This window comes from Ctenocephalides felis, unplaced genomic scaffold (genome assembly GCF_003426905.1).
Source record: "Ctenocephalides felis isolate EL2017-DRISC unplaced genomic scaffold, ASM342690v1 CF-g0.4_SCAFFOLD_01886, whole genome shotgun sequence".
In the NCBI taxonomy this organism is placed as follows: Eukaryota; Metazoa; Arthropoda; class Insecta; order Siphonaptera; family Pulicidae; genus Ctenocephalides; species Ctenocephalides felis.
The window spans coordinates 95,069,659-95,095,537 of record NW_020538040.1 but is presented as its reverse complement, the minus strand read 5'-3'; the positions used below and the strand labels follow the sequence as shown (position 1 = coordinate 95,095,537).

At 31.4% G+C, this 25,879-nt stretch overlaps 3 protein-coding genes across 6 annotated transcripts in view; 2 read left to right on the top strand and 1 right to left on the bottom strand.

Moving 5' to 3' along the window:
- Positions 1–6,703, top strand: part of LOC113378429 — a 295,400-nt gene extending 288,697 nt beyond the window's left edge. The window contains exons 3-4 of one of the 2 annotated variants that reach the window (XM_026618960.1): positions 1,338–1,620; positions 6,459–6,703. In XM_026618960.1, the coding sequence (XP_026474745.1) occupies positions 1,338–1,620; positions 6,459–6,632 (457 nt within the window). In that variant the 3' untranslated portion in view covers positions 6,633–6,703. Of the gene's footprint in view, positions 1–1,337; positions 1,621–6,458 lie in introns of those variants that run through there. The other variant, XR_003367182.1, reaches the window with a different exon arrangement.
- Positions 6,704–12,196: 5,493 nt separating this feature from the next.
- On the bottom strand, positions 12,197–25,337 carry LOC113378427 (tyrosine 3-monooxygenase). Of its 3 annotated transcripts, XM_026618955.1 has the most exons (7): positions 24,948–25,337; positions 17,294–17,405; positions 16,092–16,139; positions 15,829–15,903; positions 14,364–15,174; positions 13,494–13,620; positions 12,200–13,010 (listed from the first exon to the last, which is right to left on the bottom strand). In XM_026618955.1, exons 1-7 carry the CDS (start codon positions 25,011–25,013, stop codon positions 12,609–12,611), a joined length of 1,641 nt encoding a protein of 546 aa, XP_026474740.1. In that variant the 5' UTR covers positions 25,014–25,337; the 3' UTR covers positions 12,200–12,608. The 3 variants fall into 3 exon arrangements, with proteins under 3 accessions (XP_026474742.1, XP_026474740.1, XP_026474741.1); XM_026618956.1 differs by lacking the exons at positions 17,294–17,405; positions 24,948–25,337 and adding an exon at positions 16,226–16,309; XM_026618957.1 differs by lacking the exons at positions 15,829–15,903; positions 16,092–16,139 and having other exon boundaries at positions 12,197–13,010.
- The window catches only part of LOC113378424 (protein cycle-like), a 322,860-nt gene continuing 314,319 nt past the window's right edge, over positions 17,339–25,879 (top strand). Inside the window, exon 1 of the mRNA XM_026618951.1 lies at positions 17,339–17,427. The gene's annotated coding sequence lies outside the window, so the exon portion shown is untranslated. The remainder of the gene's footprint in view (positions 17,428–25,879) is intronic.

Genomic DNA, 25,879 nt, shown 5'->3' with positions numbered 1-25,879 from the left:
AATTCCAATCAACTTGATATAGTTGCTTTTTGAAGTTTTCCTTATTTATTCAATTGATTTTCCTCATTATGCAAAAGTTCGCGTCGGTAAAAACAAGTATTAGATTCATAATCAATGGTCGGAAACCTAACATGATAATGTATCAATTACGAAATTGTCTGAATTGAAGTTTGTGAATGCATTTTCAATGCATGTTCTGGAGATAATGTTGATATGGGTTGGTACTTCTCCAAAAGTGGAAGTAGATTAGCAAATATATATATATATATATATATATATATATATATATATATATATATATATATATATATAGAATTACTTTGACTTCCCACAATATATATTTTTGGATGCATCTTTTGAGTTGTCATTATTAGTTCGATATTGCTAATAGCAATCGCTTGCATAAGATTATACTTATAATTTTATATATCATTTTAGTATTAAAATGTAACTATACAGATGTTTATACTAAAACTTACGGATTTTTATTAAATTTATATGTTATCTTTAAAAATAATGCAAATAGCAAAAAATTTATTTTTTTACTTTTTAGAAGACGTTCGAAAAAATGTTGTGGCGTATTGGCCAATTGCTTTCTCGAATAAGAGTTCTGAGAATATATGCTCTAAATTCAATTTTCATTCATGTTTAATGGCAAATGCACACTTTTATGCTGAATTCCATGCGAACCTTTACATACATAGAAGTACTACGAACATTATAGGCCGCTGTGACTTGAAAGTCACATAGCTAACTCTTTCTACTCGCAAATTGCGAGATTTATATATATTTTACCGCAGTAGTGGAAAAACTTAATTGAAATAATTTAATTCCCCACACCATTTTTTTATTTTATATGGACATATAGGCTTATAATTACTGATTTTTTGTGCCTCTAATTTTTTTGGAATCAAAACAAAAATTTGACCCATAGAGGAATAAAGATCATTTAAGTGAATACTCAATAGCCAATTTATAGAAAAAAATCCAAGAAACGACATAAATTATAAGATTATAAGTACCATGCAGAAGAATTATTAGATCAGAAGTTTTCTCGTTTAAAAAAAATAATTTTTTATTTCTTTGACCTCCAATTTTGACTTACGATTCATGTTCAGCGGTACATTGGAAAAAATATGCCCCAGTCATTCTTAGTCAGAAAATATTAGAATGTTATCGCATACAGAATATTTAAGTAAAATCTATAAACCATAGAATAAATTTAAATATATATATATATATATATATATATATATATTGAACTCCTATTTGAATGACAGAATTGTTAATTTCAATAAACTGCTATTATTCTCATTGATGTGCATGTTAATGTATAGGCAAGGAGCTTTATTGCAACGGGTCAGAGAAAACGAGCGTGTGATGAAGCACATGATGGGTGTCGTTTCCAATTTGCAAGGCACATACGTTGATCACTTGAAAAAGGCGAACGCAACCGGAATGTCCTGCTATCCTAATCCGACGGCCCGCTTGGCGATGGCGAATGCGACGGCGAATTCGCTAGCAAATTCGATGGCCATGGCAAATTCGGCGGCCGCCTCCCACCGTAGGTCGCGCTCACCAACGCCCACAAGTCAACAAATCGCGATAGCAAATAATCAGGTATTGATAATGCGGCATAATTATTAACTTCCCGTAGGGTAAGTTATAGTAATCAAAGCAAAAAAATAAAAAATGAAAATTTTTGTATATCTTTACGTTTCAGAGGTTTCTGAATATTTTGGCATACCTTAAAAAAATGGATGCATGTGTGTGTGTATGTGTGTGCGTGTGTGTGTGTTCGGATACAAATTTTCTTCGACGATTTCGGGAGCACGGATGAAGCAATTTAAATAATTCAAAAAACACTCGATTCGTATTGAAAAGGAGTTCTGATTAGTTTTTGGCGGAGGCAGGTCTAGCCGTTCCGATGATATGGGGCAAAAAGTGCAAAAAACGGTAACTCAGTTTTTAAGGGAACGGAGCGTCCGATTTGAATAATTTAAAAAACATTTTACTTGTATTAACAAGATGAAGAACTGATCAAATTTTCATGAAGGCAGGTCTAGCGGTTTCGGAGATCTAGTAAAAAAAGTAAAAAAAATGCCATCTGGCGGTCAAAAATGATCATTAGACATATGCACATCAAATTATCAGATATTTTATAGAGATTTTAACATTAAGTATAAATTTTGTTTACATTCCTATGGGTTCCGTATCAATGCTTATCCGTTAGACGGCGGAGCGACGCTTACGCGCTTTGATATTTCGTCTCTATGCAGTTAAAGCAGTACGATTGCTTTGAAAAAAAGTTCAGAATTTCCAAAATATTTCAAAATACACTTTTCTTCAAAAAGTCTTTTTTTCAAAAAAAAGTAAATTTTTGTCAAAAATGTTAATTTTAAAAAAAATAATAATTATTGGTACGGGAAGTTCTAGCAATTTGCCTTAAAGCACGACGCCCCACTAGTTAACATATCAGATTGTCAAGGTTTCTGGGTTTGAGTAACTTCGCTAAATGTAAGCGGCATTTCGTTCCTTTTCTGTTCATTTTATCTGATAGTAATCGTCCAAAAATCAAAAATGAAAATTTTTGCATATCTTTACTTTTCAAAGGTTTATGAACATTTTGACATAACTTAGAAAAAAATGGATGCATGTCCGTATGAGTACAGTATGTGTGTATGCACGAATACAATTTTTCGTCGACGTTTTCACCAATTAACCGTTTCGAATTATTCAAAAAACTTTCAATTCTTATCGCTGAGATGTGCTGATTAGTTTATGGCAAAGACAGTTCAGCCGTTACGGAGATACAGTGCTAAACGTGCGAAAATTTACAGTTTTTGAGAGTATCCGATTGAAATGATTCAAAAAACATTTTGCTTGTGTTGACAGTGTAAAGACAGAATTAGTTCTTAAAAAATGTAAAAAAATGATTTTAAAATTAAAAAAAAGTACTTTGTTTTAATATCTGAAATGGTTTGAAGTTTAATTATAATTCTAGCCTAAATTTTAAAGCTCGCTTATGTACTTAAAATAAATATTTTTAACTTTGCAAGTTTAATATAATTCTTTAAAGTATGAGGTAGATCTTACATTGAAACTTCGCTTGACTAAGTTTTGTTTATTTACTTTTTATGTAAACGTATATTAATAACGTCGCCTAAATTATAAAATACGAAAACTTTTGTCTACGAAATAAGAATAATGAAAGTTATAGTATTTAAAATAATCTATTTAGAAACATTTAAAGTTATTCAAATATTTGATTACGGAACGGAAGTTCCAGCAGTTTGCCTTAGGCACAATGCCATGCACCAATAGTTAACATAAATATTTATGTAGCGGGGCACTAAGTTCCAGTCTGACTTTCAGTAATCATACTGTGAAAACCAAAAAAACTTATAATGCATAACACATATCAAACAAATAATTATTGAACTATGTTCAGTAAAATCCATGCTTCTTCCATATCGTAGAAATGTTTTTCTGCTATTTTTCTAAAATTTAACTAGCTAAATGACAACTAGTCGGCTGAAATGTTCAATATTATACTTTTAAGTTTAAAGGTGTTTTACGGATCAACATAGCAGTAATAATTTGTCATGCTATGCAGTTTAACTATTATGTTGAACAACAAAATTAAAAATTATAATAAAAATAAATAATTTATATCAAAGGTTGCAACAATGTCAATTTGAATTAGTCAATTTAATTATTGAAAAATATAAATTATATTTATTTTTAATAAGTGGAGCATAATTGTAATCAATTTCATGTATTATACATTTATAATGTACATATAGTTATATACAGTCAACCCCCGGATAACACGGTTTTCATACTACACAGAGTTGAAATGACTCTATAACACGAATTTCTTTTAACAGCCCATGAGTTCCTACCGCACAATCTATGATTGAGTTTAGTAACTAGATTTGGTTGTAAGTTTTAATATAGGTTTTATTATTGACTATTTCGTCTTATAAATATATTCAATTAATATATTCATTAGGAAATGATAAAACTAATTAAATTAGCTTCTATCAAAAGTAAACATGTCGGTTTATATAATAGCTGTGTACCACATCGAATTAATTGAAAAAAAATTAGCTTGAGAAACTTTTGATAAAAAATAATTTAATTAGTTTTATCATATTCTAATGTAATCCGTTCAATAAAAACAATTAATTTTTTGTTTATTTTTTATTGGCTTTTGCTATAGCAAATTTTTAAATTTGATTCAAATGATTCAAGTCTATATCATTACTATATATGTATTCGATCGAGATTCGACCTGAATGCCTTTGGTATCTGAGAACTTGTGTTTAACTTCAGTGTTGTAGTGTCTGTTTCTAGGACATTCAAAAAAAGATATAGTTATAATTGCGTATTTACTTAACCATAATTTAATTGTCTCTGTTATTTATTATAGATTCTGTTCTGTGATTTTTGATTTTTTTTAAGATAGGGTAGAGCGGGACTTAAAAGTCCGCGAGTAAAAAGGTTTACTACCGATATCTCAAAAACCAGCAAAGTGAAAAAAGTTTAATTAAAACATTATTTGAAAATAAAAAAAAAGATGTATAACCAGCCATCGCCTAGATGCTTACGACATTGCTATCGCCAAAAACGGCAATGTTTCAAAAATCCATGACAAAAGTATTTTCTTTCATTGTTATTTTGGTTGCACTGTTGCTTAGTTTACGAGACCTTAATATATTTCATTAAGTATACGATATTTAATTGTTTTATGAGATTTAGTATTAATTTTTAGTTAAACTCAATTCTGTCTAAATAACCTCTATAAAAGCTTACACATGGTCGGGGTAAAAAGGATCAACTAAAAATTTATCTTGGCAAAGGTGTGGTAAATAAAAATAGCAAATAACAAAGTAAAATACCGTAAAAAAGCAATTTTACATGAGATAAATTAAATAGTTATTCCAACTCTGTTGATGAATATTTTTGGCGAAATACCAAATCATGGTTATGTTCAGTGTTATTACTATTATTAAAACTAGTGGGGCGCGTGGCATCGTGGCTTAAGGCAAATTGCTGGAACACTTCCCGTACCAAAAATTATTATTTTTTTAAAAAGATTAACATTGTTGAAAAAAAATTACTTCGAACAAATTAGATTTTTGAGAAACTATAAATTTGAAAAAAATTACTTTTTTTGAAACTCTTTATTTTGACATAATTTGGAAATTCTGAACTTTTTTTCAAAGCAATCGTACTGCTTTAATTGCATAGAGACGAAATGTCAAAGCGCGTAAGCGCCGCGTCTAACGGATAAGAATTGGTACGGAGCCCATAGGAATGTAAACAAAATTTATACTTATTATTAAAATTTCGGTAAAATATCTGATAATTTGATGTGCATATGTCTAATGGTCATTTTAGACCGCCAAATGGCATTTTTTTTTTACTTTTTTTACTAGATCTCCGAAACCGCTTAACCTGCCTTCATGAAAATTTTGATCAATTCTTCATGTTGTCAATACAAGTAAAATGTTTTTTGAATTATTGAAATCGGACGCTCCGTTCTCTTAAAAACCGAGTTACCATATTTGGTACTTTTTGCCCCGTATCTTCGAAATGGCTAGACCTGCCTTCGCCAAAAACTAATCAGCACGTCTACTTATCGAAAAGTTTTCTGATTTATTCAAATCGCTTCATCTGTGTTCCCGAAATCGTCGACGAAAATTTGTATTTGCACACACATACATACACGCACACACACACGCACACACACATACATCAATTTTTTCTAAGGTATGCCAAAATGTTCATAAGGTTTTGAAACGTAAAGATATATAAAAATTTTCATTTACGATATTTTTGCGATTACTATAACTTGCCTTACGGGAAGTTAATAAGACATTGGATCTTTTTGCTTCCTGGCCGTCTCAATTTACCCGGCCTTTGGGGTAAAAAGGACCAGATTACAATTTTCAAATATAGCAAAAAACTTACTTTTATAACGATGAATTATCTGGGTGTTTCTACTGAACATAGTCAGATTGTTGTTTGTTTTATATGTATTATTTGCTGTGATATGACTTATTTGGATTTCACAATATTGCTCAAAGTCAAATTGGATCTTCATGCCCCACCCAAACCTATGAAATCTATATATTGCATATTATAAAATATGTAGATAATATTGTTGCTGTTATTAATAGCATTTAAATATATAAAATGCACATTTAGAACGTTAAGAACGGAACTAATAATTAACTAATAATAATTTTAAAAATATAAAATAAAATTATAAAAATAACCTACTTGAGTGAACAGAAGAATAGGGTTTCTGCAAAAATCGAACAATTTTTAAATTCCAAAAACATGTGTATATTAAATACTCATAAAGTTTGAATTAAAAAAAATGTTTTTCTACTGATATGTACAAATATTTATCATACAATTTTGTACTAAATTGTTTTACTATTCAGGAATTGAACCGTAGCCAAAGATACAGTCTCGGTTCTGAAGATAGGCGAAACGTCGCCGCAGAACACCGTGCTAGAACACCATCGCCGCAGTCGTCAATGTCGCCGCCGCCTCCACAACCACCAAAGTCGCAAACCATAACCTATTTATACCCACAGTCGCCGCCACGTGAATAACGAAATCACATTTCCTTATCTATGACCGAAATTATGCATATTTATCCAAATTAAGAATGCCAGAAAATGAATTATACACCTGATCGAATACTAGTCTTTTACTTCTTTATATAAGTTGTTACTATTTGTTTAAAATTAATATATGTACAGTCAGGGCCAGTCCTGGAGTCCTTAGCGCACGCATGCAACTTTTTTTTAGCGCCCCCCCCCCTATTAATGTTAACTGTTTTAACAGTTTATTATTGAAATTATATAAAAATTACATATTTTTTTCGAATTAATTTTTAATTATTCTGGATTTAGTACACAAAAAATTGGATATAATCTAAAAGCGTATAAAATACATTGATTTTAAATTTATTTAGAAAATCTAGGCCAGTCGCGGATTATTTTAAACGTATTGCATTATTAATATTTGGGTTTTGAAACATTTTACTTATTTATTAGAGAATAAAAAAACTAAAAAAAACAGCTTTTCATTTTCAATTATAACATTTCGTATTTCATGTTGGATTTTTAAAATTTTACGTTAATTTAAATTTTCATTATTTACAATATCCAAAATTGCGTCGTAAACTTCTGCTTATTGATATCGTAAGAGCCGAAATGTATTCATCCTTGCTTTCCCGTCATATTCAGAGTGTTTCAATTGAGATTGTGATCAATTGTTAACGTACTTTAGAAGTATTATCCAATATTTCTTGAACTATATTGAAAAAAAAACTAATTATATTTGATATGTATTATTTCTGCATAGTTAATAATTATTCAATTTAGAGTATGGACACCACTAGGTATAAAAAAAGCCTTAAGATTTTTGTTCCAAAGTAAATTTTGCTTTCATTTTTCATATTTGTTCCATTTCCATAACCCTAACCACGCATGTCTTTTAAAGTTTATCAGATGCGAAACATTTGCAACAAAAACAAAAGTTACAATTCAATTTCTCGGAATAAACATGCCAATTTTAAAGACTGACTCTTCATTTTTTATTATCCCGATTATAATTTTTTTATATTTTTTAACAAGTTCTGTTTCAACTAAATCAGCTTGCAATTTTCGTCAATAATGCCTAATAATTAATTTCACATTTTGCAGGTTTGTGCTTATGGGATTGAACACTAGATAATTTCTTTTTTGATTCCACGGTAACTTTAAACAAAGAAAAAATTGAATAAGTACATTAAGCAATAAACAGAGCTGTTATTAACTAATTTGCAGAGTACTTAATCGGTTAATTGTTTCTACTGATATCACATTGTAAAATAAATATGCTTTTTGTGTCTCCGTATCCCTAGTTAAGTTAGATTGTTTATTATAATTTATCAAGTACTCAAGATTTTATATAAATAATAAATTATTAAAAAATATAGATAATATATTATAAATTTAATTTCCGAAACTCGTTGTGGCGCCCCATAAGGCGTGCGCCCGCATTTTTTGCATGCATCGCATGTAAGGCAGGACCGGCCCTGTGTACAGTGGTACTCCGCCTTACGAGCTTAATTCGTTCCGTAACTCTTCTCGTATGTCGAATTGCTCCTATATCGAAGCACTTTTTTCATATAAATACATTAATGGTATATTAATTAAGATCAAATACATATTCTGCAAAAATTGACTAAAAATTTTGGTAAGATTTAAAATTAAGAGTAGGGTAAATTATAGTAATCGCAAATTAAAATATTTATATATATATTTTGTTTCAAAGGTTTCTGAGTATTTTGGCATACTTTAGAAGAAATGGATGTATATGTATGTGTGTATACAATTTTGAGAACACGGACCAACCGATTTGATTGATTCAAAAAACATTCGATTCTTATTGATAAGGAGACGTGCTGATTATATTTTGGTGGGTGTAGCCGTTTCGAAGATATGTACTGGGCAAAAAGTACCGAGAAGGGTATTTCAGTTTTTGAGATAACGAAGCGTCCGATTAACTAGTTAAATTTTTGGGAAGGCAGGTCCAGCGTTTCCGCAAATCCAATGCAAAAAAGTAAAAAAACAATGCCATTTGGTGGTCAAAAATGATCATTAGACATATGCACATCAAATTTTCAGATATTTTATAGAGATTATAATAATAAGTACAAATTTTATGTACATTTGTATGAGTTCCGTACTAATGTTCACACGTCAGACTGTAACGCGGCTGCTTTAAAAAAAGTTCAAAACTTGAAAAAAAATTTACAATATATAATTTTTTTTTTTCAAAAATTTCAAACATTTTTAAAAATTTCAAAATTCTCTATCTATATTTTCCAAGTTTTGAAATAATTTTAAAGTTTTTTTTAATTTAATTTTTTTGTACGGAAAGTTCCAGTAATTTGCCTTATGGCACGATTCCATCCACTAATATTTTTTATCTTTTCAATGTTGTGGTAGGGCAGAAAATTTAGTTTTTTGAAAACTTAGTATATTGCAAAAATGAGTTAGATACAGTTCGTCTAACAGTTCGCAATGCTCGACAGGTTGCATATTTTTTGGGGTGATTTTTATCAACAAACTTTTCAACTTTGTCCCACGTTGCACGAACAATGCACAAAAACTAGTGAGGCGCATGGCATCGTGCTTTAAAGCAAATTGCTGGAACTTACCGTACCGTAACGAAATGTTCGAGAAATATTAAATGTTTTCAAACAGGTCATTATACATTCTGTAATATCGTTAACTATTTATAAGAATTATTTAAACTAAATTGCAAAGTTGAAATATATTAGAACTTTAATCAGAATTAAAAATAAAATCTGAATTATTTTAGATATACAAAAAAAAAATTTTTTTTAAAAAAAATTGTAAAAAAAAATTGATTTTTTTTTTCCAAAATCAATTATTTTGTTAAAACAAGCAGAAAGTTCTTTGAATCATTCAAATCGGACGCTTAGTTCTCTCAAAAACTGTCATTTTTTGCACATTTAGCTCTGTATCTTCGAAATGGCTGGGCCTGCCTTTCCCAGAAACTAATAACCACTTCTCCCAATCATTACTAATTGAATGTTTTTAGATGATTCAAATTCGGTGCTTCGTTCTCTCAAAAACTCGATTTCTATTTTCTGCACTCTTTGCTCTTTATCTCCGTAACTGCTGGACCTGCCTTTGCCAAAATAAATCAGCACATCTCCCTATCAATAGGAATCGAATGTTTTTTGAACCATTCAAATAGGTTGATCCGTGCGCTCGAAAACGTGAACGAAAAATTGCGGACACACAAAACACACACGCACACACATAAACACACATCCATTTTTTCTGAGGTATGCCAAAATGTTCAGAAACCTTCAAAACGTCGAGAAATGCAAAAATTTTCAATTTCGATTTTTTGACGAAGTTAATAATGACACAATTAATATTAATGACTAGAGGTTTTAACTTTAAAATAATTTACTTTAAATGACAGTTAAATAAGACTTCACACAAAAAAAATCCTTGTTACAATTGATATTAGATGTTTCGTATTTCATATGCAGTTATGCACTCTCATAATAAGTTTACATTACCAGTGTATATACAAATTGTCGGAGCAATTTTTTTATGTAAGTACATACATTGAAATGCCATTTCAGTGCTCGTTCTAGCACAATAATAATAAATGAAACAATGAAAATGAGAAATCAGATACATATTCTGCAAAATCATGACTAAATTTTTTTTATAATTTATAAAATTTTGTAATACGCTTTGTGAGCTGCACCTACTATTAATTACTCCTGATAAGTTTTAATGCAATCGGTTTTATTAGATTATGTTTGATTAAAATATAAAATTTTTATTGAGACAATTTGTTTTCCACATCGCCAGAATTGTATTTTTACAAGGATATTGCATTCTTGCGTTTTTTCCGGAATAGTATCAGATCTATCTGAGCTATCCTTTTGGTAATAGCATGATCTAAATTGTTGTGGATTTTATGTCTTTTATAAACTTATAACTACAAAGCGATATATTAATGTATCATCATATTTTAAGCTTACATTTTTATTAAAAAAATGCGGTTTTTTATTTGCTTTATGGATATAGAATAATATAAAATACGAATAATTCAAACTTTTGTGACGACATAGTTGAAGAACTAGTAGCTATCAGTAACGGAGGTAACTAGTAACAGGCGTTTTCCAAGAATATCTTAAACGATATTAAAATATTCTTTATCTTGATTTGACATGTGAACCGTCCTGCATAATATTGTCATAGCTACTGTCCAGCAGGCAGATGCAATATACAAAACTGTGCAGGTCCGTCATTTTGATCTGAAATAAAAACATTGATCTACCAAAAAATTTTGATTTGCGTTATTCTTGTCGACTAAATTTAAATTTTATATATCTTAATTTGTTTCAAATTTAAAAATCTTTTAATAATGTGTAATAAATTTTGGGATTGCTAAATTGTGTAAATAGCTACCTTGATTAATTTAAAAAAATCACATCTCTTGTTTGTTGAAACAAAATCCTGGGACTAGATGTGTAACATACGCAAATTATATACATATTCAAAAAAAAAAATGTGGTGGAATGTATAGTTTGTAAGATGTGGGCGCATGTAAATTATGTTTGAGAAAATACTATATGTTTTGTTTGTATTATTATATTATTTGTAGTTTTTGTTGATTTATGATGAAAATTTGAATCAACTGGTAACACATATTTTATTTGTATTAATTAAAATTAACTTTGATGTGCAAAAAGAATTGCTCAGAAATAAGTCAAACAAGAGTGAAGAAAATATTATCAGAGGTGTTATTGCCGTTTTTATATTGTTACTATTTGCAACGGCCGATGTTACAAGTAGTTCCAAACACAGGGTAAGTTGTAACACCGCATTTTTACTAGAAAATTATTATTTGTGAAATAATAAACAAAATTGTGAAACTATTCTTACTTGATTCGGTAGTCGAAAAGCTACAATGATTTTTTTTACAACTATCCATTTTTAATTCGTAGAAATGTAACCAGTGGATCTCAAGATATATTAATTTAAAATACAAAACTGTTACAACCAGCTCTTAGCTCACCCATTTGTGAGTAAAGAGCTTAGCCATTAATGTTATAAATAAGGTAAAAAAGTCTCGTTTAAAATTCTAAAATTTTTATTCAAAATATATATTTTGGCTTTGAGATATTCGAGGTGTTTTTTAGTTTATTATGAATATGATATGAGTATAATAAAAAAAATCTCAATATTTCATGAGTGGCACTCATATAATGCCGACATCATAACTAATAGATGTTATTTAAGTTTTAAAATAATTAATTGAATATATGCATTTTAAAAATGAGACAATTATGAGCAATGACTTCTCAAAATTGGAATTGAATTAATTTGCTTTAATCAATAATATAATTAAATAGTAAAATATTGTTTTTTATTCAATTACCATGTCTTTCTGTTTTTATTCTAAATGATTAAATTTTGAATATATCAAAATCTTTGAAACAAACATGAAAATTCTGAAAGCAAATTGGATTTGAATGATAAAACATCTTGATTACATTAATATAATATCTTTATTCAGACATACTCGATGACAATTTTTGCAAAGAACACTATGTATGTGCGAACAGAACACAAATAGATTAAACTAAAGTACCTAGATAATTAGTACAACATTTTTAGATCACAATAGGACATCTCCGGCCCGTTCGAGATCACGCAATATATATTGGGTCGATCACTCGTTACATTCTCACCTCTAATAAGACTACACTTTATTAAGGTTTGGGTACTATACAATAGGATTAGTAAGGGGTGTATAGTGATCGTACGTTTGCAAATAATACTTATAATTTATCTTACGTGCTCACGTACTTGAAATAATAATAATACATATAATAATATAATATAATATAAATGACAACTTTATACAATGAGATTTGTGACGGGGAACGCTCAATCCGAGCGTTCCGTCCAAGTGTTAAGAGCGTGCATAAAATAGGATTTGTTAGTAAGATAGTCTTCCGTCTTATTCGAATGTGCTTAACCGAATGTCGTCCTCAATTTGCTGATGGCATTGGTCAGATGCAATACTTCGGTATTCAATTGCGCTACAAGCGTTTCCAGGCTGTCGACCGAGTCTAATACTTCGACGCGTTCGGTGTAAGGATTGAATCGGACCTCGAATGGCCTGGACATACCGGACACCCAATGCCTGAATTTCGATTTGGCATCTTCGAAGCTTTCGGCTACGTAGTAGATGGGTTGGTATTCTTGATCTTGGTATGCTTGGAGGGCGGTGGATGATGGTTCGAATGGGCGGTGTTCTGGTTTATCGCTGAGAGCATGTAACAATTCACCGTAGGATGACAATAAACCAGCGCCGTATGCCTTAACTTGGTTGTCTTCTTTGCACAAGCCGAACTCAACAGTGAACCAGTAAACCTGTGGATGAACATACAAGATTTGATTAAAAATTTACAAAATTGTAACGTATATTATTCGCTTGAAGTAGCAGAGAAATCAGTTTCGCGTAAAAGATGAATTATTTAAATAATAAATATATGTTAAGGATACTAATAGTTTTCACTTATATCTTCAAACATTTAAGATATTGAATCATAGAAGGTCAATATAAGATTTTTAAAATCTCAGAATATTATCAATAAATCACTATTAGCATCTGTTACTAAACATCAGATCTAGATATTTTGATAACGATTTCTATAATTAAAATTAATTCATATTTGTTTTAATTTTGACCCAGACCGTAAACGAATATCATAGTCTATACAAAATGAAAGTTAATTTAGAATTTCAAGGAAGTATATTATCGCGATTCGACCATGGTCACCGAAGGTGTATTACAAGTGCGCATATCTATTTAATATACATGTATGATTTGAATCGAAAGGTTTTTAAACTCACCGTGGACAGTTTCTCAATCTCTGAGTCGGAAGCTCCAAGTGAAGCGAGTCCAATTTCTTGAGAAAACTGAGCGAAACTTGGATCGGCCAACAGAGGCATATGGCCCAAAATTTCATGAATGCAGTCACTAGAAAGGAAAAAAAAGAAAATGATAATCACTTATTTATTTATTGATTAATAAAATATATATATATATATATATATATATATATATATATATATATATATATATATATATATATATGTACATTCATATGTATGTTCTGAAATTCAAAGCGAATTTTTTGCAACACCAACGATCGATAAATAACAAGGTAAAGCCGCTATCACAGAATAATTGCATTATATGTTCATCAAAGCTTTCAAATTATTAAGTTCTACCAAGAAGTTGCGCGCTATCACGGTTAAAGGAGAGTGTCGTATTATTCAATTATGTCATACTAGTAACACTTCTCTTCGCCAATTTAAATATAAATTACAGTGCAAGAGATCGCTAATTTTCTCATTTCCGAATTAACTTTATTCAACAATATTTTATTAGTTTATTGAATTTATGAATTAATTCCTTTTACTAGTGCAATATGTAATTTGATATTAATTTAAATGGAACAATACTAATAATTTCCATTTTATAATACAATGAAGTATTGTAGAAGTGCAATCTAAATACATCATCAAATATGGCTAATCATTTTGCGTGCTATCATATTCAAAAAAGATATAGTAATGGGATACGTAATTTTAAACATTTAATTAATAAAATAATTATTAACTTCCCGTAGGGCAAGTTATAGTAATTAATTATCGAGTTTAATAGGAAATATTTTTAGTGCGTTAGTTGAAACAATAATTTGAATGCATGATACTTACGGTTCAGGCGTGTGGAATGGGCTGTTAACGTGTCTCACATATTGGGTGCTTTGGAAGATTCTGAAAGCCAATGAAGCAAGGAAATCTCTAGCCGTGAGAAGACCGGCTGCTGGACGAAGTGAAAATCCGGTGTTGCGTCTTAAGAAAGCGCTCATAGTCTCAAGTTGTGGTATACGATCTTCGATAAAGATTCCTTCAGCTTGCAATTTTCGGAAAACAGCGCAGTATTCGGCGCAAGCATGCTTTGGCATGAGATCTAATACAGTATTGAAGACTGATGACCAAGTACGGTTCTCTACTTCAGTGTATTCAATGTGTGGGATTGGGTCTCCGTATTTGTAAGCAAATGCCAATTCAGCGATGATTTTCCTGCGAGCTCTGTATTCTTTATCGGCGAATCCTGGATGGTTCATGTCTAAATCGGGTTCGTATTTGGTCATCAGATGGTTGCAGTCGTCCAATTCGGAAGCGTGGCGTGGGAACCATGCTTCTTTGACGCTAACACCGACGTCAGAAAGCAGAGTAACACCAGCGAGAGCTGAGCTTTGGCGGAAAGCGCGTACCAGCTGAAGAAGGCTGGCGCGGCTGGCATCAACTTTGATGAGCACATCGAACTGTACGCCTGGTTCGCGGGATGGTCTCGATTCCAAATGATTAACAGTAGCGCGATGATGTTCCACTGTCTTCAATACACGTGACAGAGAACCGATTCCTTCGCGCATACGAAGCACAAGTGCTGCACGTTGAACTTCTTCGGGGGCTTCGACTGCTGCGTTGGCTAAAATTACCTCTTCTTCAGTGAGTTCAGAATCTAATGAAATAATTAAATAAAAGTTTTAGTATCATTGAGATGCACGAAAATAAATTATAAAATGACTGCAAGTTCAGATTAGTCAACTCGCGCCGATAAGGCATTCTAATTTTTTGTATATGGTACTATAGTTTATCGCATAAAGTGAAAGGATTTGTTATGCGTTCGTCGGTAGTCGAATATTATTGTCGATTGATTTAAATTAATACGAGTTATTAACCGGCCGTGTAATCTATTATCTTTTAGTTCGATATCGTGTAATGTCTCTTGTATAAACGTTGTTACCTTACCCGTACCACGAACTTGACTGAGAATTCGCGTCACCCACGCGCCGCCTATGAATCAAAATGAGTGGACGTGATACAAGATTCGCTACTACAGCGAGAATATTTTTCGCATTGTGGAAATGGCATTTAGAGCTTAAAAGCGTGATATAAGTGCACGATGAGTGCTCGGGAATGCTTTCGAGAAAAATCTAATAATACTGTACCATTTCTATGATATATTTTAAATGTATTATAAGAAACGTCATAAAATTCGCGCCAACTTTTACGTGGTCGGTAAATTAATAATAATTGAAGTAACTGCTATTTGTATTGTTTTGACATAAAACCTGATTTTTATTTAATAATACGTTTGTTGTTTATAACTTACCGTCAATTGTTTTTCCGTTGTCATCCCATGCATTTAATTCTTCTGCGGTTGGTGAGTCAGATTGTACTTTGTCATCTACACGAGCGAAACAAAAATGCAAACAAAACATTAACAAAACATAAAAACACATAACATGCGAAATGCATTAAAATTTATAGATAGTAAAATATAAAGGTAAAAAAGATAGTAAATTATTAAAAATCACACTCATAGAAAGATTTTGTGTATCTGAAGTTTTATTAATTGAAATAGTTGGTACCTACCATAATAATCATTCTGTCCATTGTGTTCTTGGCCATCGAGACTCGAATCTATACCATGCAAAGAATAAAACATAGATGTAACATTCACAAAACTAAAGAATAACAAAAATAAAAAATAATCATAATAAACGTACTACTTATCATAATGTTTGCCAAATATTTAAACATGTTGTGATTTGTATACATTAAAAGTCCCAAACACTAGATACACAGCAAAATGGCGACTGTAGCAACAAGGGACGAAATATAAAACACGAGCGATATTTTGCGACTACCGTAAGCTACTGCTAACACTTCAGAAATAACTTTAATAGCAGATTTATTATAAAGCGACCAATCTACTTTTACAGGCCTTGATGGATCTCTCATAATGCATAGTTTTATCGCAAGGTCTATAAATCTGAATAATTCCTTCGTATCGTAAAACTATGTCAACTAAATCCGATAATTAACAAATGTTGTGCCTCCATCTGTCAATGATAATATGGAAATCATCCAAAATCATTAGAACGATACGTTTTTTAATCGATCTTAAATATGCAGACAGAAACTCGCCCACGACGAAATATTCAACTCACAATAAGTGTTTCCCAATGTCTGTCAGATTAATTTATGAGTCGCTCAACATAATTTAATGAGCATCAAAACTATTAGAAATAAATAAGGGATTCAAAAAATCGAAAAATTAGATTAAAATAATAAGAAATACCTGACTATACATAGGGATTCTCAAACGCGATATAATCATAAGTATATAAATATATAAAAAATCATTAAAAATTTTACATGTGCCGGACAGATTGTTCAACTCGAAAAATGTTTGACTGGCTATCAAACTTTGGAAAATACTTTATTAACTGAAAACATTCATTACAATTATCTAACCATGCAATACTAAAACATCTAACAAATAAACACTCTGCTTTGACAGAGAGTTTCAGACAAAAAATACCTTAATTCGAGTAAACACAGTAATGTTTTCTTTGTAACTTTAGTGCTTGAGACTTACAATGATAATCACGAAAACATATAAACAAATCAAAAAGAACTAAAAAAATAGAAATAAATTGAAAGCACATAAATGTACAAAAATTTTATAAACTTGAGTCTAAGAGTTTATTGAACAATATATCGAAGTGCATATTAAATCACGTAATCTGATACTAATAATGCTTAACATTGACATTTTTTTGCAGACTTACCGTTGGCTCTCTGGCGCGCTTCTTCAAGAACAGACTGTTTGGTCTGTTTGACTACGAGGGTCTCGAAACGCGCGTCGTCGACCAGCGACCGGCGCCTGGATGGATACCCGTTCTGAAATAATTATAATCACCAGGTATTTACTATTTCATAAATTTTTCTGTTTAATGAATTCAAATACATATCATTATATGAGGAGCATGCCAAATTTATATATAAAATACGCTCCTGAGAATCAGTTCAGTTACATCAAAAAGATGAGAAATAAGTTATGCAATGTTATGCTTTATGATGCATGAAAATTGATATATAAATATAATTAGATACTTAGTGTTCAAATATGAGGTTTAAATTAATTATGATAATTAGGTTGGCTATGAATAATGAATTGTTGATATAGGAATTAAAATACAAATCTCTGTTGCATAGAATTATACTAAGTAATTAACTTCACAAAAAAGTTTTCTTTCTATCCACCCAGCAATCTCAAAATATAATATGCCCTAGTATGTATTTCTAAAAAAAAAACGAAGCTACTCACTGTGTATCTAAAAAAAAAAACTAGCCCACCCATCAAAAATTTGCTTCCGACGCCACTGCTTTCTATACTAAATCCGATTCTCAGAAATTTAAATATCATTTCATAAAATTTATAATAACTCGCAATGTTTAGTTTTGTGCTACGAATTAAAAAAAAATCCAAACATATGATAACGCTATCAATTATTGTTAACCTACAACGGTCTTGTGTGAAAATCAGCCTTGTTTTTTCAGATTTAATAGTTTAAAACATCATTTTGCGTTTTCGCTGATAATCTTAAACCGATTTGAAAAAAAATATGATATGTTTATTTTAACAGCGGCTGCAGTATCAGTTAATAAAAATTATATAATGTCTTTCAATTAGTGTTGATCAACTCATGAATCTTATTTCAAGGTATAACACCACTTGCATACAAGATTTGTTTTTATATGCGTATATGACTATGATCATGTTGAAGTTCAACCAAATATATGACTATAATGAATAAATAAAAAATAATGGGCAGTACTGCCCTAGGGCAGGCCCGTGGGCTGAGTTAAACTCCAACTAGATTCAAGGAAAAATAGTGTGAGATATTTTTCATTGTCATTTTACACCGCAATGCCCGGAATGGGCTATATTCAAATGGAAACATATTTTTGATCTATATTTTTAAGTGAAAATGGACATCGCTGGAACTTCTAGCAATTTGCCTTAAGGAATGATGCCATGCACCCCACTAGTTAATAAATATGTCTAAAAGATAAATTTGGTTATAATTCTTTTCCCCTAGAACCCGGTTATATATTTCAGAATTAAGGCGGCACCCTGAATCATATTGGTAGAGTGGCTTGGCACACCACAGTTAAAAGCTTGCCGACCCCTGGTCTAGATTGATTGATATGAATAAAAAAACATCGTAGGTAAAGGCAATTTTGTTAAAGATTATTGTATCAATGATTGATTTATAAATTTATTAAATTTCAATACATCCACTTTAAACTCGGACTGTTTCCTGAAAGAACCTTCTGTGAAATCGATCGTGATCCATAGTGATTTGAATATTTTACACCTAAATAAAATTTATCCATTATATCAAATTTCAAATATAATTAAAATTCGGTTTGTGTTTTCCTAATTATTTCCAATAATCGGTTTGGTGAGCTGTCACAATCATGTTAAATGATTATAGCTAATGAAATGACATGACAGGCTGTCCGATTAAGTAGTTGGCGAAGTGCTGCTCATTACGGTCGCGTTATGCACAGTCGAATGGCTCACGAACACAGGCGCGCCTATCCCACGCGGGTCCCGTCATTGGCGGCAAAGCTCAGGAAATGAACGGCGGAAGCCGAGAACGGAAGTCCATCTCTCAGACGGAGAGCTTTGCGAGACAAAGAATGTCAACTTGACTCGAGAGCACGAAATTTTCGAATCTGCGTACGAATTTGCTGAAGTACTATTTGATTGGGCGTGATATGTACAATATTTAATTTTCATTGTGCACTAGATTAATGGGGTATTCTAGTGTGATAATTCAAAAAAATCGTTTTTTCTTTTATTTTATATTTACAAATTTCAACTATTTAAGAATATGTGTACAAGAGGATTTAAAAAAAATTAGATATATTTGAATTAATTTCGATATAGTTCTTCTGTTTCCTTCCTTTTGCGAAACTTTAAATGCGTTTTTCTCAAAACCGTATTTTTCAATACGACGCCCACGATTTCTCGAGTTCTGAATCGATTTACTTCAAATTTTTAGAGAATTTTTTTTATAAACTTAGAATCATCCCCAAATTTTATAATAGTTTGTCGTATTTAAAAATTCGGGAAACTCAAAGAAGTGGATAAAGTAACGTTAATTTTTTTCAAAAGTCGCCATTTTGACAAAAATTTTTTTTAACTTATCCGTAGTATATACCATAGCGACAACATTTTAGATTAGTAATCTTTTCTTTCTTTTTCATTTCGTATTACTAGGAGGGCTGCAATAGTGGGCATGATCACGTATAAATAATTTTGAAACCCCCCACTTCAGAAACTGCTAATTTTTAAAATTATTAACTTTTTTCTGTACTCTTGTAACATTAGTCAATAAATTATCGAAAAAATAATAAGAAGAAAATGGTTGCCTCTTTTTTACAATTTGAATATGATCTAAAATTCATCTCTCTACACTAGAATGCCCTTTTTTCTGAAGTGTAATTTTTAATTATACGTATGAAATTTGGTGAATACTCTCCGTAATATTTATGATTTTGGAAGACACTTGCATATACTTTACAATTGTGATTACAAGCTAGATTTTTGCTAAGAAAATGAAATATTGACATCATAATTGAATAATCTCTATTTTATTATATTTCTTGAATCGAAATTCAAGTGGATTGAAGAGATCAAATGCCAAATGGGTCCGACAGTATCATCATTCCCTGCGTATAATCTGTAGTAGAATTTTATAGGCGAATAAGAGGCTTAAAGAATCATAAGAGGATCGCAGATTCGTAATCATTTGAGTTATGTTCATCTTTTTTCTACATTTGGAATGACATTTATATTATCTATCACAACACTATATTCTATTCTCTTTGAGAAATTTTACTCGAGGATGTGAATACAAATGATGGAACTTAAAGTGAATAACTTCTAATTGGAACGTTCTAAAAGTTTTATTACATTATTGCTGCGTTATTAAATAAAATCCTTTCTCTCCTCTTTACGTAGTCTTGTAAATGCCATAATAATCGAGTACTAACGATTGGTGTTTATGTGTATTAATTAGTCTCTAATCAATAATGCGGGTATTTTATAGAAGCTAATAAATTTACATCGAAAGAAGTTTGCATGTAAATGCACCGGTTTTCTTATGTCTTGTGGAAACGATACGAAAAGTGACTCAACAACCTTGGAATCAGTTGTATAAGAATCGAGATATAGCATATTTATCACAGTGGAAGCTTACACGCATTGCTAGATGTAGTGACCCTGTGAACGGCACAATTTATAATAAATGCCGCTAATGAAGTCTGCTAAACCATGTCAAACCGCAATTATTTCATTCCTAATGGATAATTCAGCGCTTGCATTGGTAGATGCAGTCACTTTCAATCTCTTTATCAATTTGTATCAGGAAACCACAGCTGGCTGTTACGCCCTTGTCTTTTGACAATTTAAAAGATATGTTGTTACCTTGATAAGTTCTAGGTACTGATTTCATAATTGTCAATCTAAGGTTAAAGTTGTTAGACAACAAATAATCTCTTTACACACGCCAACGAGATTCAACACGCTAATCTCAACTAATTATAGCAATTATTGTAATTATTAATTTCATTGCACTTATGATTCAATCGTGATTAATTGTTTCATTCGTAGAAAAACAACGAAATGCATCTGAGAAGCTTCTAGACGGACAAAAGTAATAACCATACACACATTGACAAATGAACTGATTTGGATTAAAATCCGACCTTTAATGATTTTTGATACGTGGACAGGTTTTGAAAAAAAAAACTATATACACAGGTGATGAATCTACTTATACTTATGTATCTAATTGTTTCACCTAAATTACAAGTTTTCATTTAGAATATATAAATACAAATAATGTAAAGATATGAATATTTCACGTTTACGGCAGCAACATGTGTGAAGGAAAACATTGTAAATAAGGAAATTCTATACTAAAGCTCATAATTACAAAGTTTAGCTTTATTTTTAAACCGTTATTTGGAATTATACATGCAATATAGACGCAAATTACGATGTGATATTTATTCGCATTAACCAAAATATGACCCGAGGCAAGCGGATATATCATCAAATAATTGATCTTATTGATATGTCGACCTTGTCTAAATTTAAGTTCCGTTTTGAGTTTACAGCTAAAAAACTATACAGAGGTCGTTTTTATGAACAAATATATCGACCTCGAAAATTTCTGCGTCATGATGATTGATCTATATAAAAAACTAATACATCCGAGATTATAGTTGATAATGATAATAATAAAAAGTAATTCAAATTCCTATGGTTAAATATGTACATAATCACGGATCTTAATATTCTTTATTGAACATATAATATTGCCCGTCGAGTTTACGCATATTTGTTCTAAATGTGCATATAATTATTCAGAAGATTTTTATAGGCAATATAAAATGTATGCGTTTTATTGCACTTAGAAACAGGAATGAAAATAATTTATTTAAATATTTTTATCTAAGCTTAAAAAGTATTGAGAAAATCACGTGCTTCATGCCGGATAATATGCAATAATATTAAAAGTGCATGGTTTTGAATCAATAGAATGTTATAATTATTTATTTAATGCGATGTATAAGTTGGCACGCGTAAAAAACTATGCCGTTAAAAAAGTTTTGTCTTAAATGAATGACATTGTAATTATTTGTTTAGTTCTGATCGCACGTTATCTGGGGATTCAACGTTTTATTTATGTTACATCTCTTTGCATAACGATTTTGTAATGTATGTAATATTGTGTTTATCTTCATTCGTACACGCAAACTTTCTCTGTCAAGAAAGCACTAATAGACACCAAAGAGTGTCTCGAAACATAAATTGAATGACCCCGATTTCGGGGGACTCATCCATACCTACGGCGAAAGTCCATCGGGCTAGTGTCCAAATTACCGCTCTTCATATTAGCTCATTACAATAAGTTATTGTTTTCGAGTCCATTTGAAATTCCCGTTCATCGCGTAATAGACGCAAATGTATTATAAAATACTCGGTAGCCGACGTTTCGAAGCCATGTGCTAATGTCATCTAACAACCCGCTTAATGAAATCGCGATTAGGCGAATTCTTCTTGTAAAGCAAGGTCAAGATACTTTTTCAAGTTCATTTCTATTATGATGATTAGAAACAAGACTTAGTATTCATTTTATGCTATTTTATTTTATATATTATACATAAATTGTTTTTAAACTGTCCTTGATAACTAATTAATTATTCACTAGAAATCTAAATGGTAATAGATACAAAATTATATTAAAATTTAAATAGGCGCATTCCATGCACGAAATTCTTTAATTCGGCATAATATTTACGACTGCAGAGTTAAACGAACTATTACGAAACTGTAGATGATTTTAATATATCTGATTTTTACATCAGTCTATTGATGCATTTGTATGAGATAATGTAGGAACTTTTTCTATTGATTTGGCGTATTTTATACGGTAAGTTATACAATCAAATCTTATGCCGTTGCAAAACGATACGTCGCGACCTGTGACCTAAAAATGTAATAAACGAATCTTTCTTTAGCCGATTTTTTAAATTCTGAAAACTGACATGTCACTATTCCGTGATGTGTGTAGACACGTAACATCAAATATTTCTAATTTATTTTCAAGATTGAATTAATATTACGGTAGATTCTTATTATGAAATCATCACCACGCGAAGTAGGAAGTCAATTATCTGCTTGTATTGGTTGATCTGTTTTGAAAATCGCTTTTAGGGTGCGATTTGAAGCTAGAGCTTTGCGTCCTATCTAAAAAGGCACGTGGACTACAGTTTTGTTAGCAGTTATATAATACATCCGATCAGTTGCCGGACGGAAGACGCAGCCGTGTCCGGCGAAAGTTGTGGTCATCTTATCGAAACAGGTGTTAAGAGGTACAGGTGAAACGATAATTTATATACGTTTGAAGGCTGCCATCAATAAATCACAACACGCGGACAAGGCACGTCAACACTCGTAGTAAACGGTCGAGAAGAAGGTGTTTACTTCCCGGCTCTTGGAACTGTTTTTCACTTTTTAAATAAAGATTTTACGGTTTGTCTTATTGGTATGTAAACAATATTGTGACTCACAAATGCCTCAATAGTATTTTTCGTAGGCCATAATTAATCCGGTAAAACACGATAATATTGACGTCTTACTATTAGCTGATATCAAGACGCGAAAAATACGTCATACATTTTTATGCGCTGGTGTGAATGAATTCAAGTTCATGTTTGTTTTTGTTTATGCAGAACAAATATAAAAGTTCAAGAGTCTGAAAAAGGATAGTTTTAGCACATCCTTGTATCTGGGACAATGTTGAGGTCAAGATTAAACGAACTAATTTAAATATTTTTTTCGCGCAAACAGTTGAAAAAAAAAATAAAACTTATTTAAGACGATATTCTTGTTTGCATAAAGTTAAAAGCAGAAACAATTCAAGAGCTGGTTTCGGTATTTGTTTTATTTTTGATATGGCACACGTTGTCTGGTTTACAAATCGCATGTAAGTTAGGTCAACTTTTTTAGATAATTGATTGATGTCTTGATCAGACAGACGAATATTAATAAAAGAAATAGTTGCGGTAAAAAATATTATTTTTGTTTAAAGAGTTTTGATGAATATGTTATTGCAAATTTATCAACTTTATTGATATTAAATCATTGGTAATAAAATATATATTTTTATATTTATTATTACAAGTAACTTTTGAACCTTTAAAAAACTATTATACAAATTGTCTAATATAAATTATTTATTTTTTAATGTTTATTGATAACAAATATTGTCAATTCCGATATTATTACAAGAAAAAAATATAGAAGTGTTAAAATTTTACATTATTATTGAATAGTTACAAAAAGTAAAATTTGTTGAGTTCCTATATATATTTAATAGATTAATCTTGTGGCTAATGAATTGTGTGATATATCAGCAGGATCATCTATGATATTGATGATTGGATGAAAACAATGATAATATCGTTGAGATGGCAAGGTCAATCTGAATGATTATCACACCTGCCAATCATTAATCCGGTCTTGTTCCGATCCTGACAAAGGCGACCTCGCGCACTGGACGCCAATCCGGGATAAGGCCGTTTGGATTCAATGCGCAATTATTCTACCGCGGTTCCAGTAAATTAATGTGTAACTAAATTTTATTATAGATTTAAACGTGTCCGAATCGCATTTATAATGATTATATGAAACACAAGCTCGATAATAAAGTCAATGTTAAATATTGTGTAATTATTAATCGATCCGGCTGATCCAAGTGAATGCAACTGTACATGGACCAAATTATAACCAAAGCGTGTAGTTTGACATTCGTGATTATTATGGTTGTTTCTTAGGTAATGATGTAAAAGACTCACCTCGATACTGTAGGATTTCTTGATAGCGAACATTTCGCGGTTCTTTTGTGCTGCTGCTACTGCCATCTTGATTAGAACTTTTCCTCACGTTGATTAACGAAAACTATCGATGGAGAAAACTTTCAAAGTTAAAAGTATAACAAACGCGCGCCGTTAACTAAAATGGCCTGACAAAATCACTGCCAATTAATTGATTTTTGATTCGTATACGATCTGATCGTCTAATTGCGCTCAAATTGATTTCCTCAGCGGATAACTCCTGAATTGCTGTATGTATCCAAAAATCTGCTGAATGTGTCAAAACTTCGCGAATAAATACGATCGTGTGCCGCTATATTTGTATACAATAATGTCAAATATCCAGCACGACGAATGTTGTACTCTTGGTGTGTTAGCGTACCAATGCAAGTTCGTCGGATGTGCGATCAGTATAAATACAAATGTCCCCTTCTCCGCGCGATCGGTCCTTTCATTGTTGCGCCACATGCGTGCGTCACAATCAGCCCCCCTTTCGGCGGCCGGCGATTCTTGATTGGCCGCGGCCGCCGCTGACGAGGGACACCCCGACGGCGGATGATCCGCTCAGGTGGTGAACTTGCTCCTCGGCGGACGCCGCTGGGAAACTCCTGGATGACTCCGCGGACCCGTTACATCGGACGCGATAAGAGCATTCGCTGCGCTTATTCGCCGTGCACGCGATGCGATGCGATGCGAGGCGATGCACGGGATTCCCCAAGACCGCGACCTACCGGGAAAACTTGTTTACATCTCACACTTAGGGAATAGCCCTTCGTGAGCGTAATCAGAACACTCAGCTATATTTCTACGAATATGATACGTTTTCGATACATATTAATAAGACATGATTATATTAAACGTAACTAAATCATCAGATATGATTATTAATTGACTGTTATAAAGTTTCGTAAGAT

What these genes read in the sequence shown, in the direction of transcription:
- LOC113378427 (XM_026618955.1), bottom strand. Translation starts at nt 25,013, where the DNA reads ATGGCAGTAGCAGCAGCACAAAAGAACCGCGAAATGTTCGCTATCAAG. An exon ending in AGAAATCCTACAGTATCGAG is followed by an intron (nt 17,406 to 24,947) that starts GTGAGTCTTTTA and finishes TAATTATTTCAG; the next exon opens with AACGGGTATCCATCCAGGCG. An exon ending in AGATTGAGAAACTGTCCACG is followed by an intron (nt 13,011 to 13,493) that starts GTGAGTTTAAAA and finishes GTTCATCCACAG; the next exon opens with GTTTACTGGTTCACTGTTGA.